The sequence below is a fragment of the Athene noctua genome, chromosome 5 (genome assembly GCF_965140245.1).
Source record: "Athene noctua chromosome 5, bAthNoc1.hap1.1, whole genome shotgun sequence".
In the NCBI taxonomy this organism is placed as follows: domain Eukaryota; kingdom Metazoa; phylum Chordata; class Aves; order Strigiformes; family Strigidae; genus Athene; species Athene noctua.
The window spans coordinates 50,820,802-50,838,711 of record NC_134041.1 but is presented as its reverse complement, the minus strand read 5'-3'; the positions used below and the strand labels follow the sequence as shown (position 1 = coordinate 50,838,711).

The 17,910-nt window shown below is 34.3% G+C and overlaps 1 protein-coding gene across 3 annotated transcripts in view; it reads left to right on the top strand.

The window, feature by feature from the left end:
- LOC141961026 (adhesion G protein-coupled receptor A3-like) overlaps nucleotides 1–17,910 on the top strand; it is a 290,616-nt gene that overhangs the window by 159,669 nt on the left and 113,037 nt on the right. For 2 of the 3 annotated variants that reach the window (XM_074907510.1, XM_074907508.1), the window contains exon 12: nucleotides 888–1,103. In XM_074907510.1, the coding sequence (XP_074763611.1) occupies nucleotides 888–1,103 (216 nt within the window). The remainder of the gene's footprint in view (nucleotides 1–887; nucleotides 1,104–17,910) is intronic. The other variant, XM_074907509.1, reaches the window with a different exon arrangement.

The following is a 17,910-nucleotide window of genomic DNA, read 5'->3' as shown; positions in this document are numbered from 1 at the left end:
AATTTTTACTAAGTGGATTTAACGTACTTCTGTATTGCTAGCTTGCATAACAGAAGCAAAGTACAGTAATATAAAATTGCCATTTTTTACATTTATCCTTCTGGTAAACCTGCTAGTTTGTGGCTTGACTCAGTTACCTTTACATTGCAATCAATGTGCAAAATACATACACTCACAGGTCACTAAACAATCCATGCCTGGAAGGAGAAACCATATAGTCCAATCAGTGTGGTGTTAGTCTAAGCTAGGGAACCTGATTATGCATGAGCTATTTATCTCATGCACAGGACTGTGCTGAAATCAACATACTAGTTCAAGGATAGAGATGCATGTATCTGTGCTACAATCTCCATCTAGAGACATCACCTCACTAAAGGGTAGGCCAAAGACCTTTGACATGGTGATGCATTGAACCATGTAGTCATGTTCAGTATTCTAATTGAACAAGGTCTGTAAAAACCTAGTCCATCCACCGAGTAGTTAAGAAGCTTTCTGTTTCATCTCAGAGGTACAAAGGACATCCTTTTTCTACTTCTGCTGTTGCTAGTTCACTTTATAACTGTATTGCTTTAAAACAGGATTCATTCCGTTGAAGCTGATAGTAACACAGTTGCGAAACTGATACAATAATGATATAAACTGATATATTCCTAAAGAAGATTCAAAGAAACCCCCTATGCCACTGTAGAATTCTAGATCATTTTTTAAAAAAAGTTCTATTTTCTTTCTTACCCTATGAATATGTATAGAAGTGTGTGCATGCACAATCCTTTATAAAGTATATACAGTAGTACATATATATATATGTATATCTATACAATGCATTTATAATAATGTAATTACACTTAATGAGTTAGCAACACATCTGCTTCTTGATGTTTTCACAGGTATCTCGTAATATTGCTCTGGAGGCCTTTATGATCAAACCATCTAGTTTCACAGGAATGACTTGCACTGCCTTCCAGAAAGTGTCTTCAAATTATGACAAATCAGTGGTGCATGATTTGGGAAGTTGGGAAGCAAATCACCATCCTGATCAACATTTGAATTTCAAGTGCAACACTGGCAATCTGAATGGTTCCTTGGTGAATTCTTCTACCAGGGTAAGTCACTGCAATGAAGAGTGTAACTTACCTATTTCAGTGTTTTCAGTAGTACCTTTAATCATAATACTGATTTAGAAAATGTGTATTTTATGTGTTGTTTGCATTGAAAACTGGTTAATAATTTCAACATGTAAGTGGTCTTAAACTGGTCTATTTGGCATAGCATATTTTCTTGTGCTAACAGATTGTCACATCCCACTCGGACAAGGAAGTCAAGGGGCTTAAGTTTGTGCATTCCCAATGGAGTGGACAACAGTGAGACAGTTCTCAGAGTCCAGACATTTATTGACTTCCCACAATGCACTAATTGGATACACAATAATTGGCTACATATATAACAAGTTATGGCAAGCAATATAGTGTGCCTTGCATTACTTAATGTTAGTGAGGGAAAAGGGGAAAAAGCAAAGGAGAGAGAGAGAGAAATAGAGATCACCGGTCCAGGTTCCTGTTTTGGTCTCATCCGAGTTCATCAGGGATGCATCCATCTTCTTCACTTCTTTTTTCTTTCTATATTTCACTCCTTGACCCTCTCAATTTATAAACACTTCCCTTGTCACCATCCCCTAGGTCAACCAACATACCTATGTATCCCATGTATGGGGAGGGGTAAGGTGCTCCATGGGATGATGTAATTAGCATAATCTTGTTAATCTTTATTAGTATATTAAGGGGGTGTCAACTTTAATATGTATTTCACCAATGATGAAGAAAAGGTCATTCACTGGACAGATGGCCACTGAAAATTTATAAGATATACCAGTGCAGAGCCTTCACAGGACTCCCTCCTCCAGCTGCATCCTGTGCTATCCAGGCAGCCTTATCAGCTCCAAACTCCACACTATTCAATCCATGACTATAGATAGTTTCATTACTTGCAAGTGTTTGAGACGTTCCTCGGCTCGGAGGGCCTCTACTCCCCCCCATCCCTTATCTCTTCAGGCTGTTTTTTCTCACAGTCCTGTTTCTCTGAGGCCCTGTTTCAGGGAGTTACAAGTCGTCTCTCACACAGATATTTCATTAATGTAATCAGTAGAATGCAGGAATGCAGGATGTGAACAGAAATAAGTAAATGTCATCTTCCTATCTCTGGCTCCAGTTCTACAAACTTTCTATGTGTAAGCAATCTCTTTGAAGTAATTTGGGAATATTTGTTTTAGTTAGGTGATTTTATGTTACAAAAATGAGTTTTTTAGGAGAATTACCTTTACATCTATTAAATAATATTACATTCTCTATCTTCTGAACTTTAAAGAGGGGAAGGGTGTTATACTGGAGTTTTTGAGTAGTAGTCAAGAAAAACAATAATAAATAAGCCTTTTAATAGAATGCACCATTATTATCAAATAATGAAGTGGAACAATTAAATTTTGATCTAGCAGAAAATGGAATTTTGCATTTGGCTGAGCGTGTTATTAAATTTAAGTATTGCAGAGTTGAATTTTTGTTATCCTTCAGCTGAATCTCAGCTTAATAGGCTTATTTCTTGAAATACTTACTATGACAAAAGGATACTTTTCTGGACGATATTACTAGTTTATTGAACTTTGAAAGTATTTTGATTGAAGTTATTTTCTCTTTGGTGCATTTTAATCTTCTGGTGGACTATGCAGTCAGTGATATGGTAGTTTGTGCTCTCAAGATCTTCTGTTAAAAAGGAGTCATCTTAATAATGGAAGAACAGGTTAAATCTGCTTCCTGCAATGGAGTTCATTTCTTCTGTGGACACTGATAAGATGTCTATCTATATGAAGGAGAAAGTTGTCTCTGAAAAGAGAAGAGTTTGACATCCATAAGATGAAAAACAAATGTCAGAGATCTAAAAGATACAAGATTAGATACAAGATACAAGAAGCAACCCTGGAACACTCTGCAATGTATGGGATAGTATGATTGATATAGAAATACACCTGGGATTACATTAATTGGAAAGTTTTCTTTATCAGCAATACCAATATATTTTGTATTCCTTCAGAAACTGAGTACCAACATATCTAGTAAATTAATCTCTTGATTGGTCAAACACTGGTGTCTCTCTGCTGCTATAAAGAATTCTACCATAAATGCATTTCTCCTATCAGCATTCATGTGTCAGATACACAGAGTAAGTTAGAATATTTATTTGAAGCCCCTTTCTAAAATGTTGGCAGAATGTCACCATATAAAGATCCCAGTAAAATCTTTCCTGTTGTATTTTGAACCTAGCTGACTTTATACAACATACAGAAGGGAAACTCTACTGACTACACAGAGAGAGAAGCTAGGAGAACAAAAGTAAACATTACCATGCAAAGCAATTTTGAAGTATATGATATATATTCTGACAGAAGTGACTTTATTGGGTGGATAACAAGTTATCACCTGTATATGAATTTGTAAATATAATAGCACAGAACAGGAGATTATAGATTCACCTAAATGATAGTTTCATGGCTTTAGGTTTTAACACTAAGGTATACTCAGGTTTAAAATGTGTTACGTGAATAAACAGACTGAATATATTCCTTTAACTTAATCCTGAAAAGCAGTATGTTTTCATTCATTGTTCTCTGAAACTTTTAGGGTAAATGCTCCTTCAGTTCATTCTGAAATGAGTTGCATTTCTACATTAATGGAATGATCTGTAGAATTGTAACTGATAACAGAAAATGGGATTCTTTATCATCATCTACTAGCAAAATTATTTCTGTATTTGCTCAATGGAGGCAAACAGAAAACCTACTCGATTGTGCTATGCAAAGTTCAGGAAAGTAGAGAATTTGTGATGGGGTGGGAGTTGCTTGTTTTAGTTACCAGTGTTTAGTCACTATATTTTAAACTAATACTCATTATTATGTCTGACTCTTTAGAAGTTTATCTGAGATGCTGAGATTATTCTTAGAATCTTCTTCTATTTAGCATAAGATTAATCATAAAGAAGAAAAAAATCTAATGAAAATCACTAAGTACAAATGGTAATTACAAATTTAATTAACTTCTAATAAAAATGTGAAAACTTGTCTTTAAAAAGCTTATTAAGAGAGCATATTTATATATTTTTGTGCTAGAAAGTGTAGCCCTCTTCAAATGCAAATCATCTGCTCACTAAGCATAAACAATTGTTTATGCCATCTGTCTGTTACTAACCAATTGCACTAATAATCTAAAAAAGTGAATACTTATGAAGCAATTTGTGGGCAGTTGATGGGAGAAGACTGAAATAGATGATCACAAACTATCGTAATACAATCAAAGTTTTTGTGGTTTACCCATAGTGATATTTCCTGGCAATGGTAGAAAATTGATACACGTGTAGTTAGTTGTTGTCTGTACATAATTTAACCTGAAAACCCAACAAAACAAACAGGTGAAAAAAGAATAAACTTTGAAAATTAAATAATTTAAAAGGCACCAAAAGAGATCCACCATTCAGAGAAGTTCAGGAGATAACTTTTAATATATACCTATATGCAGTTATGGTTCAAATATGTGGTAGGTATTTTATAGATTGACGTGAAGTGTTTCCAGATATCCTAAATATTATTACAGTTTGATACACAAATTTTTATCTTTAAATCTAATTGTGACTCTGTATCCAGTAACCAAGTTGAAAGGTTGAAAAGAATCATTTATCACTATTTCAGATCAAAAGTTTCTTCTGGTAGGATTTAGACCCAGATGCTGTCTTTTAGATCCCATTTCTGCTTTTAATAGGGAGCTTTTGCTGCCTGACTGGGCTCTATTGGTTGAAAAAAGTGGGTCAGCTATATCTTCCTAGTTTCGGATAGTAGACTTGTATTTGACATAGTGGTTGTTTTCATCTCTGTTTAAGCAGGTTTAAGAGCATCATCCCAGCCTGTGATGCTCCCGAGGCACAATTCTGTCCCATGACCTGCCTGTGGTCTAAGGATATCACTATAATGACACACCAACACGGCTGCTGTAACATCTGAACTCAGGCAGTGTGAGAATAGCTTATGAAATTGTGGTGCTATTCAGTATAGTGTCTGGTTCCCATTTCATATCAGACCTGAAGTGTACTTGGAACCTAATCTCTGTTCCATCCTGATCCTGTAAATTATCTCCCGTGAACAATGATAATCAGTTAACTCTTCCTCTGACTCATTAAAATGACTTCAACATAAAATGAATTTTCAAACCTCCTATACTATAATAATCAAATGTGTAGTGTATAAGGGACTGTAAATTCAGTATTCATGCTTGGACTTTAAGGAAAGTATTTTATTAACATAATTTACAGTTCCAGCTTCACTGAAAACACTTGCCAAGTAAAAGTCTTTTCCTCATTTTAATTATTTTTCTGACACACGAATTAGAAGATTAAGTCTCAAAATTTCAATAATCTGTATTTTCACATGTAATCCCTGACTTCTGAAATTTGAATTCCTCATAATATTCTCCATGTGTTCCATTTAATTTTTCAATTTTATTTATTCCTATATACTCTGAGCCAGATTGACCTTTTGATTTTTCAGGTGGTATTACAGGTGATTTCTGTGTGATAAAATGTTAAAAGTTAAATTTGTACTATGATTGGTATTAAACAAGCTAACCATGAAAAAAAATTCTAAATTGCTTTGACAAAATCCTATGATTACTTTGAGACACCACACAATTTTAGAAATATTTTTGTCTTAGATACTTACAGGAAAATATACAATCAGTATGTAAGAAATTTTTTTTCTTGCATAAAATAAATTTTGAATGTCAGATCATACAAACAACATATAAATAATTGTAAACTTATATGTGAAAGGGAACAGAAAACAACTTAATACAAAGATTTCCACCAACATGTGACAAGGCATTTGGAGTAGGATAAAGCACAGAATTAAAAACCCAAGGAGGAATAGTGAAGGGGAAAGTTTGAAGGTGCAGAAAATAGGTCTTACAATGAAAGTACTTTTCTTACAATCTACTGTATGTGATATGTTCAGTATCTTTATAGATAATTAATTATATCCATTTGAAAGCTGCTTAGCAGAGTGTGCAATAATTTTCTCATTAATGCAAAAACTAATTCTTATATAAATAAGAATGACAATTGACGTTGGAAGCATCGAATCCAGAGAGTAAGATGTGCATTGCCAGCTATAGGTTCCAAAATGGTTTTCTACAGTACTTCTGCGAAAACAATTAGTTTTGACTAAGATTTGAGCAATACCTTATCCTCTTTCATTTAAACAAAAGCAACAGCATTAAAAAATTTCTTTTCTAGCTCTCTAGATCATACATTTTCGTTAACAGGGACCTTCCTCTTGCACTGGCAATTTGTAATGGTATGTATATTCTAATCACCTGTGAACCTGGTTTTGGAAGGTGCTTTCATTTAAGCATGTACTTAATGTTACTAATTTCATTGGGTTGCTTATCCATTTAAGATACGTTTTCCATATTCAGGATACATGTGTACAGAAGTTTTCAAGACAATAAGATCAGCTAAGGAAGCTTAGAATTCAAAGGTACAAAATTTGTGAACTCAATTAAAATATAATACAATATGAAAATATTTCTTGCAACTTGCACTGAAGATGGCTACTTTTGATTCATTATTATGGTTTAGTCTATCAGACTAAATGTTCCCCAATCCAGATCTTCTTTCATTCACTTCTTCACTAAAAATTTGGACTGATTTTTTCCAGTCTCTTGTTGAGAAGATTCACATGAAAATGTTCCATAACCACACACACCATATTAACAAAATGACAGCCAACACCCCAACCCCCCCACCCCCAATACCACTATACTACAGTGTGCCACAGGGTAATTTTGTAATTTTTTTTCCTAGAGTGTAATAAGTAGTAAGTTGATAGGTGTCATAAATGTAACATGAATTACATTGGCATCATCATTTCTATCATGATTTCCTCTAATTTCCCAGTGCACATTGCTTCTCAGAGAGTGTTACAGCACTTTCCTCATCAGATATGATGAACTTTGAGTATGTCTGTATCATTAGTACAAGATTATAGTTTTCTTTTTTCTGAATCTAGTTTTTACAACTTGAGAAAACATGCAATTAAGAAAACACTGCCAAGTGAAGCAGGACACCACCAAACAAAAGTTATTTTCTCAGTTTTATATGCATGGCATGTTGCAGTGAGACACTGGGCTCAATGCTGGAATACATAATATCATGACTTATTTTGGTTTTAAAATAGTTTTTCCTTCAAGTATTCTAAAATATTTCATGATTAAACATCCAGATCAAGATATTTCTTGTTACACATCAGAATTTTCCGTGTTCCTTTTATTTTGGGAACTGTCCAGTTTTGCCCATTTTTCTCTCTTCCCTATTTTTTTCTTTGTGTGTCTTAGTGCCCAAAGCATTTTGCTCATCTTGTACTGGCCGTTGATACTAATTTGAGAATTTGCTCTGGGAACTTAAGGGAAAGTTTGCTTGGGTGTAAATTCTGCATATTGCTTTTACAGTAAACATTCTAGATCTGTTTCTTCTTTCTGTGTGGGTAGGTTGTTGGTACTGTCACAAAGGGATATCTTATGTGATGCAAGGATTTTAAAGTTTATTATATTTTAGCTGCTTCATCCCAATATATTTGTCCTACATGTATTTTTATCTTTAAAATATAGTTCTAAATTTTATCATACAGTGCTTTTTATCATGTTTTAGATTCTATCCAGACATATAGTATCTATTCAGTATTCTGAATAATCACATTCATAACATTTTTTACATTTAAAAGAAATTTTTTGTATTCCTCTTTGTTAGACGTAATATCTAGGAGGTATAGAAAAGTAGCTGTTGATATCTCTCTTATTACAGCCATTGAGTCCTTGTTTTAAAATAAAATCTAAACTAAGTAAAAGCATTTAGTACTAAGAAAAGATCTGGGAAGAATTTCCACTTATTTTGAATTACAGCAATATGATATATAAACTATTATTTTCTGCCTGGGCTTTAATTTGCTTGCATTTGGATTGTACACTGAGCACTAGCTGTGGAAAAAGCTGAAATGTCTGTCGTTCAGTTGATTAGATGGGTTTAATTTTGAAATCAAAAACAGGTAAGACAAACTGTCCCTCTTTTTCTTCTTCCAAAATGCTCAAATCATACATTTGTATGTTTTTACCTCTTACTACTAGTCTTTCTCAAACAAAGTCATTATACATTTATGCCTACTACGATATCTTCAACATTTGTAGTTTGGTATACTATAGTCAATATACCTCTTTTCTCTCCACATTCTTCCATGATCTTTTATAATGTGGATGACAATCCTGCTCTTGCAGATCTTTCTAAACATTGAGAAAATAAAACAGTGCCAAAATACCTTAATGCATGCGTGGCAAATGTCAATTATTTTACATATAAAGAAAGGTTTTTACAATTCTTATATTTGTTTAACATATGTTTTCACATATAAAAATAACATACATTGTTTTTTGAAAATAGGAAAAATTCATTGTATTACGTTTTTCTGTTTCATAGGTGCTTAGAACAAACTTTAAATTGTGTAATTACAAGCTTGTGTCCCTTCTTATTATCATGCACTTTGCCACTTCTCCTTTAGCAGATAAAAAGCTTATTCCGCAAATAACATCAGCCACCTGGAAGTGTTTTCTGATTTTCACTGATCATGGTATTGATGTTTCAGAGACATGTATCATGTTTAAAACTTAGAAGTTATTTAACTGGTTCTCCTTTAATGCTGTCTACAGTTTGGACTTCTAACTTCTATATATGAAGAAGTGAAAGAAATCTGAATAGTTAGAAGAGAATAAATACAAGGACAAAAGGACATGAAAATTACCAACTTGTATTTGATATAAAATTCTGTTATTTCAACTCACATTTGCTTTTTTTTTTTTTTTGTGAAATAAGCTTCTTTTCCTGGACAAGCATGAATCATATTGATTTTATGTATGCTGTCAATATATATCTGAGATATATGCTGTCACTATCTCATCCACAATGGTTGGGTAAAAGACTGTTTTCTTCTGATTTTCTGCACCATTGCTCTTGTTATAGAAAAGTTCTCTTTGCGATTTCCCAAAGGGTGTTGTAAGATTAGTTTTCTTATTATAAACTATCAGAGTCCTTCATGTGCATTCTGCTGTTAAATAATGGTTTGTATACTAATTAAGATAAATCTCATAGCAAAACCACATTGACACTATAACAGTTAATAACACAGTACATTAGTTGTTAGAACATATTTTAAGTTAACTTAATGGTACAAAGGTAATAATGAACAAGTAGAATACTGAGTACTAGTGAAATTCCCAGTTCTGCATTGACATTTGAGGAATTATAGCCCAACTCTAATTTTCTTAATATACTAATAATCAACTTTTTACATTTTTTATAAAACTGTGAATTGAATATTTTCAATGACTCTTTTCTAAATTCTTCTTTCTAATGCCTATTTTACTTTCACTGAGGAAGATTGATGCCATCAAACAAAACATACTTCAGCATCCAATAAATAATTCTTATTTCTCAAAACCTTTTTCTCTACATGGTTGTTTAGCTAATCGATTGTTACCGATTTTTGCTGTTACAGGAGGCATTTCCAATTTTTAAACGGGCAATTTTAGTAACTGTAGAAGTGTGTTTAAAAGTTTTTGTTGGGTTCTTTTCTGGATAGGACCACAAATATTTTGGTGATGACAGAGTTCACTACAATAGATTGCTTTGATGATCAGTAGATGATATAGCTGGAATTTTTTTTTCTGAACGTGGATTCTTCTCCTAGAAACTGTTAATTGTTTCCTGCCTTTCCAGTCTCCAGCTGTATGTGATAATTAGGGGGACATGGCAAATGGTACAGAGGTGAGGAGGTTTCTTTTGGAGGATTCAAACCTTGCACAAGGCATAAGGGTGGTCACTGAAAGGTATGGTCTTTTTCCTTAGAAAAGTGACAGTGTTGGCTGGAGGTCCTCTTAAGGATCTGATCTGCCCAGGGAAAATGCAACAGTGTATGAGGTCACATATCAGAGATTTTTTGAGTGGTCTTTGGTTTTGTGGATGGAGAGGAATTAGTCTGTGTGCTTTTCTATGTGGTTAGGACACTATAATTTTTATGTTGTGGGACTTTTCCAGAAGCACTATATGTGTGTGTATATATATATATATATCTCCATTACTGAATATGTAATGGAAGTCAGCAATGGAACGCAAGTTTTCAGTCCAGGAATTGGGTATGTTACCTCTATATTTAAAGCACAGTGTAGACCTAAGGGTGCAATTTTGTAGAATATCTCTTTTAAAGTGACTTATGAAGAGACTACTGTACCAGTGAGTTGATTCATGAAAAGACTTCAGAACTGTCTCCATGACACAGGAAGTGAAATTTGAGTAAAAGTATTATTGCCAATATTGCCTTGTTGTTTGCTGTTTATGAGTAAATTATTTAATTGGGCAGCGTGCTGTTTCTGTGCTTTTGGTGAGCTTAGCTGGAAGAAGGAATTCCCCCCTGATTTTTTTGTTACTGTTTTGTTGCTTCAAAAAAAAGCATGGAGATACTAGTAGACATCTGTCAAGTTTCTTTTTTTGGGTTAAAGGATTTTTTTTTTTTTTAAATTTTATTGACTGTTATTACTTTGTAGAACTTGAGAAATGTTCTTTATCATGGTGAATTCAGAAATACTTAGCGTATTCTGATTCATCAGTCTAAAAACAGATATAAAATTCTGTGAAATAAATTTTCTTGCAGTAGTTGCTGACATAATACAGGGATATTCACTAAAAATATAGAAGAAATAATGATGTGAGATTTTTTTAAATTTGTTTTAAAAATTAGGGTAAAGTTCTGGCATTCTTTACTATATAAAGAAGGGTAAACTTGTGCGCACCTACAAGCACACATGCATACATATACCTGTGTGTATATAAATAACTTTATTATGGAATTTTTAAGCAAGTTTCACGATTTTGAGGATTGGAGTCCTGGTTTCTCTGTGTATCGGGTTAGTAACAGGTATTCTGTAAGGAATAACGCACACATGGACAAGTAATATTATGTGTTTATGGTGCCTGTAGGCTATTTGAGTTTGACCTATTTTCTGAACTTTGGGAATGTCTTCTAAAAAAATACGGAGGGAAAATTAAGTAGAAAAAAAGTGAGAGAAGGAGAAGGGATAAATAGTTAACTTAGTAGAATCAGTTTGCTAGGTTTACAGTTCTCCTGAGATCGTTCTCTGATCTGTTAAAATGTGTATTGTTGGAGGGTGTGGGAAGAGAGAAAGAGATTTGGTGATAGAAGGAGAGAGTTCCTTATTTGTTTTAAAAAAACTCCAACTTTGTGACATGACTTGTATTATTAGGAGAGTTGACTGAGACTGTAATTATTCATTCTTGTAGGCCATTTTAAACTGAATGCCATGTGTTACACTTTTAAAATAGGATGCAAAACTACTGTCCCAGTCAGCATCTCACGAAGACGTATGTAGTATTTCTTGAACCCATCTCAATGAGAAATTGATTTTTAACTAAATGAATGTTGATATGGTGACTCATGTTCATACTGAGAGCTCTTCCTGCGTTATTGATTTATGTATGATTGACATAATATATATTTTAAATATATCAAGGGAAGGTTGTAAGTTAATCAGACTGTTGTTGAACATAGTACATACAGACCTGAAAAGTACAGATGTGATCATAGCATAACTTCCTGATTGTGAGTTATAAAAATCACATCTTCAAAATTCCATAGTTCTGCAGAAGAATTAATTCATTATTCTAAATTATTGTTATAGTACTCCCAAACTGTCGGTGAAGGAACTTATAGGTGTTAATTGAGTTTCTAAACTGTCAATGAACAAACTTACTGGTTTTAATGCCAGATTAGTTTTTAATGAGGCACTTATGCTCTGTTTTACAGAGAAAGGAATTCTAAATAGATAATCATTGTATGACTTTATACACAGACAGTCATTCTAAATGAAGTTAATTTGCTTCACAATCATTTTTTTAGGGAATAAAACTCATATACAGCTTTTCTTTCTTTCTGAGAGAACTTCATGATGAAATACAGACAATTATATTTCTTTAATGAACTTGAGAAAAACAAATGGTTTTAAATGAGTCTTCATCCAGGTATTGTACCACTTTCTTCTATTGGAATCAATGAGTGACTAGAAAGTAAAAAAATACTAATCAGAAGTTACAGTTTTACTTAAAATAACTACAAAGATTCAGTACTTCAGTAAGAAACTTGAATCTAATGTTCTTTCAAATGTTAGTAAAAAGTGTTGAATTTAGGGATATAAGCAGAGCCCTGAACGGTCAGTCCAAATCTCAATTTAGCCATGTTTCCTGCCTCTAGTAGGATTCTGATAGGCTAGATGTGGGAGAAAAATATATGGAGAAAAGGAAATGCAGTGGTATTTCTCTCTCATATCCACCTTTTTATGCCCTGTGGATTTCCTCAACAACATACTGTATCCTTCTTTGAAAAAAAACTATCTGAAGTTCTGAGACATCTTAATATCTTAGGTCTTACAGCAGCACACTTACTTTTATTTATTCACTAAATTATAATATATTTATTCTTAGATGTAGAAATAATTCTCTTAATGTACCTGTTTTGCTGATTAGGGATACCAATTAAACTCAGACAACAGAGTGAAAAGAGCGGGTGTATATTACTAGAAATAACTAAATAATATTACAGAATGATACAGAAAACATACAGTAAGAAAAGACAGAATAGTGCACTTAAATAGGAAAATACAGGGTAATGCATCAAATCATTACTACCTGAGAGAGAGAGAGAATAGTGATTAAGAAAAGATACATCACCACTGGCATACTTTACTATCATCCAGATCCGCATTCGCTGGGGAGCCCCGGTTACAGTGAGGGTTTGGAGAACATTTCCCTGCAAGTAGGAAATCCTGCACAGTGCATCCACCCATAGGTGAGGCTTCCAGAGTCACTGTGAGCGGGCCCAGCATTATATACTCCAAAATCAGCAAGCCAGAATAGCTTGCACTTTTGTTTTAAGCAGAAATACCTGGTTTCAATCTCACATTAGGTTCCCTGCAGAGCCTGGCCAGGGCTCAGGAAGAAGCTAAGGGAGTTTCTCTGCTTATCTGATGGGATTATGTGCAAGGTCTCACATCAGGTCTTGGGGACAGACACTTGCCTCCATGACTCTGTTCTATTCACATACAAAGGAAGGGAAAGATACATTCAACATAGCTACATCCACCATGCATATTTCATTAAGGTTTACATTCTGAGTTAACAGTTTCAGTTCAGGGCCTGTTGCTCAGGCTTCAACACTTCCACCTTTTACATCAGAATAGGTGGTTTATTGTAATTTGGTATAATACCTGTTAGCATAATGGTTACCAGTTATGATAACCATTATAATATCAGTTATAGTTACCATCTATAGGTCAACTCTGGCTTGGGCCTATTGTCCAAGCCTTAGCATTTCAGTACCATGAACGCAAATGTAAAAACTTGAGGAGTGATGATGATTGTTAAAAAGCGTCTCTGTGTACATGCAAATAGATATTCATACACTACCAAACTGCGGTCCTGGAGGTTTTCTGCCATTAATCCGTGTACTGAATTTTTTCATAAATGCTGTGTTAATGTTCAAAAGACAACCAAAAAAAGTTGGCTAATTGTTTTAGAGCAAACCAGGCTGGAGGCTATGAATTATGAATAGACAAGATAACACTGAATTGTATTCTTTTGCTAAATTTAGATTAAAGCCCCTCAGACCAAAAGTCTGATGAACCAGAATTGAAAAGAACAATGGCTAATTCAGTATGTACAGGTCATACAGTAGATGTAACAGCTGTGTAGTGTATGCTTCACTGACCAGCATATGCTGCTACTCTAAAAGAAAACTTGACACCTTTTTAGAAAAAAAAAAAAAAAAATCACATTGCTGTGACATTATATTACAGAAAGTCTCCTGTATTTAATAAACTGACTTTGATCAGTACTGTCTAAAGTGTCTAACAGATTTGAAACTCTTACTAAATATAGTCTACCAAAGTTGCATGTAATTATCAGACTCATTGAACTGAAGAGTTATTTACAGCTATGTTGTGTTTCTTCAGCCTTTATCACCACACTTCTGATGATAGCAGTCATCTACAGAAATGCCACAGAACATCAAATATGCTACTTAAGTGGTACTGATCGTTTAAATGCGTACAGAATCACAGAATCATCTAGGTTGGAAAATACCTTGAAGATCATCTAGCCCAACCATTAGCCTAACACTGACAGTTCCCAACTACACCATATCCCTCAGCGCTATGTTGAACCGACTCTTGAACACCTCCAGGGATGGGGACTCCACCACCTCCCTGGGCAGCCCATTCCAACGCCCAACAACCGGTTCTGGAAAGAAATGCTTCCTAATATCCAGTCTAAAGCTTCCCTGGTGCAACTTGAGGCCATTACCTCTTGTCCTATCGCTTATTACTTGGTTAAAGAGACTCATCCCCAGCTCTCTGCAACCTCCTTTCAGGGAGCTGTAGAGGGCGATGAGGTCTCCCCTCAGCCTCCTCCTCTCCAGACTAAACACCCCCAGTACCCTCAGCCTCTTCTTGTACAACATGTGCTTCCCTTCTCTGGACACACTCGAGTAATTCAATGTCCTTTTTGTAGTGAGGGGCCTAAAACTGAACAGTAATTGAGGTGTGGCCTCACCAGTGCTGAGCGTATTCTTAATTTCCACGTAAAATAGGATTACATATGCATTCCAAACTCTTTTGTTAACAGCTCCTGTTAACTGGAACAATGATTTTCAGTCTCTGTGGGCTTTCAGTGTACCTGATTGATTTGGTATCTATATTTTAATCATTCCTTTTCAGAAATTTCATGTCTGATTTAAGTGAAGTCTGTAGTAAGTAAATGTCTAATGAAGTATATGTCAGAATGTATGTAGTGTATTTGAAATAAAGTGCATCTTACCCTTAGAGTTAGTTTAATTCTGTCAAAAACCCAAATCAAATCAAATGGCAAAATCAAGCTTCAGCATTGATTTTCTCCACAATGCAATTGTTAGGATTTCTTTAAGGAAGGAAGTTTCAAAGAGGATCAGACTCACTGGGTACCTTTTGCCACAGTGGTTCTTTTTTTTTGTTTCTTGGGGATTCATTAAAGTGTGGAACATCAGTCTAGACATAATTGAAAACTAGCAGTGAATGTTAAAGTCTACTGATAACTCACTATCTGCAATAAATACTCTGAAAACCTACAGCTGTATTATTTGGGCCTGATTTACCATTGTATAATCCCGGTGGAATCACTGCACTGAAAAGAGTCTGTATTTATTTTGGCTAATGATCTGTGAATCCCTGGAAATACCTTAACCAGTTTGTTATCACTTAAAAAAAAAAAAAAAAAAAAAAGCAAAAGCAAACCACTATTTTATATCTTAATTTTTACGACTTTAAAAGGTTATCTTTTTCTCTTGACATTGGGGTCAGGGATGTTTTAATGTATGTCAAACTTAAATCATCAGTGAAAGTAAGATAATTTGCTAAGTACTTAGACACTGTAAGCATGAGCTGGTAACCAATTGCTTCTCCTGATTATCTGCTCATTCTTGATAGATGGTAATGTATTTGTTCAGGCTTATGCTATTACTAGTTGCTTAAGTAGTAGACATGCCCAGGCAATCCTATTTGTTCTAAAACACTGTTACCACTAGGAAGAAAAAGTTATCTACATAATAATTATTTTCTTTCCAATATGCCTTCTGTTTTCAGGAACATGTATACAGTTGATACACGCTACCATGTATTTGCTGGTTTTGCAGTATCCTTCGAAGTGGTACAATAGTAAAATTGGTTGACCTTATATTTCAGTCCAAATAATGAAAGTTTTTAACAATTATTAGTATCTGAGAATAAGCTTCCTTTAAAACTAAATGGGTCTTCTGCATCTGGGATATGGAAAGGAGAATCAGAAAATGAAATATACATTCTGTAGGCAAAATGTGCAGATGTGTCATTAAGTTGTTACATAACCTGAAGAGTCAGGGAGGAGATGTTTATTCAGCTCAGTGAACAAATACTGGAGTGAGGTTCACAACTTTGAGACTAAATTAAACATCAGCAGCTGAAGAAGGGAACAGGCTACAGATTTCCCATACAGCTATGGTGATGTATTCACACAACTATGAAGAAGAAAAAGGTGTAGGAAAACTTTTCTAGCACTAGAACACTTTTTCTCATGTTGTGTCATTAGCTTTGCTAGTATGTTCTCTTGTGCGGGTGTGAAAGCATGCTGAATTGCAAAGAAATAATAACAGCTCTATTTTACTTAACAGTTGAAAGGGATTGAGAGAGAGCACAAGCCTATCTCTGCTGTAGGTTTCAATATGTATATATTGAAATAATGCATCAACTTTGAAATAATGCATAAAAAATGCATTAAAAATTAATAAGTTCTGAGTTGCTGCAGATACTATTTTAGAAAGAACAGTTTCTAGTGGCACTGCATGCATCATTTCTTCATTTTCCTTTGTAATCAGTTTAAGTGTTTTGTCTACATGCAGACACTGGGGAAAATTAATCTGAATGTCTTTTGAAAGTGTTAAAGTGAAACCCTAAGTAGGCACCCTTATCCAGAATCAGAGTAGTTTTAATTCAGTTCAGATGAATTGAATTAATTTGGAAATGAATTCAGCTAAATTGAATTTAGGTCACTCAGTTATGAATGAAAGTATCAACAGAAATGTCTAAGTACAGTTTATTAATTTACTTTAAGACTTTTAATAAATCACAGAATCACAGAATTGTCTAGGTTGGAAAAGACCTTGAAGATCATCCAGTCCAACCATTTACCTAGCATTGACAGTTCCCAACTACACTATATCCCTAAGCGCTATGTCAAATTGTTCTAACTTTTCTTGATCACTGTTTGCATACATTCTCAACACATGAACACTCCTCAGATTTTCAAAATGTTCCTGTGGAGTCTAATAAGCTCATTCTATAATACTTCTGATGCATAGAACAGCTCTGACTTTGTTTCATAGATATTTCTCCTCTCCCTCTTTCTCCATTTCACCTTGTTACTGTATTCTGGTTGAGTGTTTTCTTCAGTTAAGCCATGCAGGAGAACTGACTGACCTCTCATTATCCCAATAAGGAATAAGGTAGATCACTTTAACTGTGGAACAACATACTGAAAAATGCTGTATGCTTTTTATCACATGGCATCCTTATAGCTCTAAAAGCTGCCTTACAGCTGAAATGGACATTTGCAAAACACAATGTTCAGAAGTTGTTGGGAAGGTTTCAGAGTCTAAACACATACTAAGGGTAATTTGCTTGACCGTGACATCTTTGAGATGCCTTTATCATAATTTTTATTCTGTTACATAATAGTATCTTTCTTAGCAATTGTTTTACAGTCCCTTGCTATGATCTATAAACAGCAATAAAATGAAAATATAAATTTACTGGAGTTCTGTGTCATAACATGGTCATGCAGCCAACCCAGGCAGAGCACAGCATAAAATTTAATAAAAATACATATTAATTCCTCAAACTTTATCTCTGTAAACAAGCACGTAAGTCTGCAGAGCTAAGTGAAAGGAAACTTATCGGTGAGGAGCCTCAGGTACATAAAATTTTCATAATGCTTCTGGCAGCGTGTGTCAAGATATCCAGCTGCTTTGTCATCTTATATCTGTTTATATTTTCCTATGGTATTGACTCCTAAGTACTTATTTTGTAGTACAAGCACATTACAAACCTTAAGGAGGAAGATAAATGCTTAGAGCTGATTCAGTTAGACTGTTATTTGTTGGAATAAATCCTGTTCCTTCCTGCCTAATCACAGACAGCTTTGCTG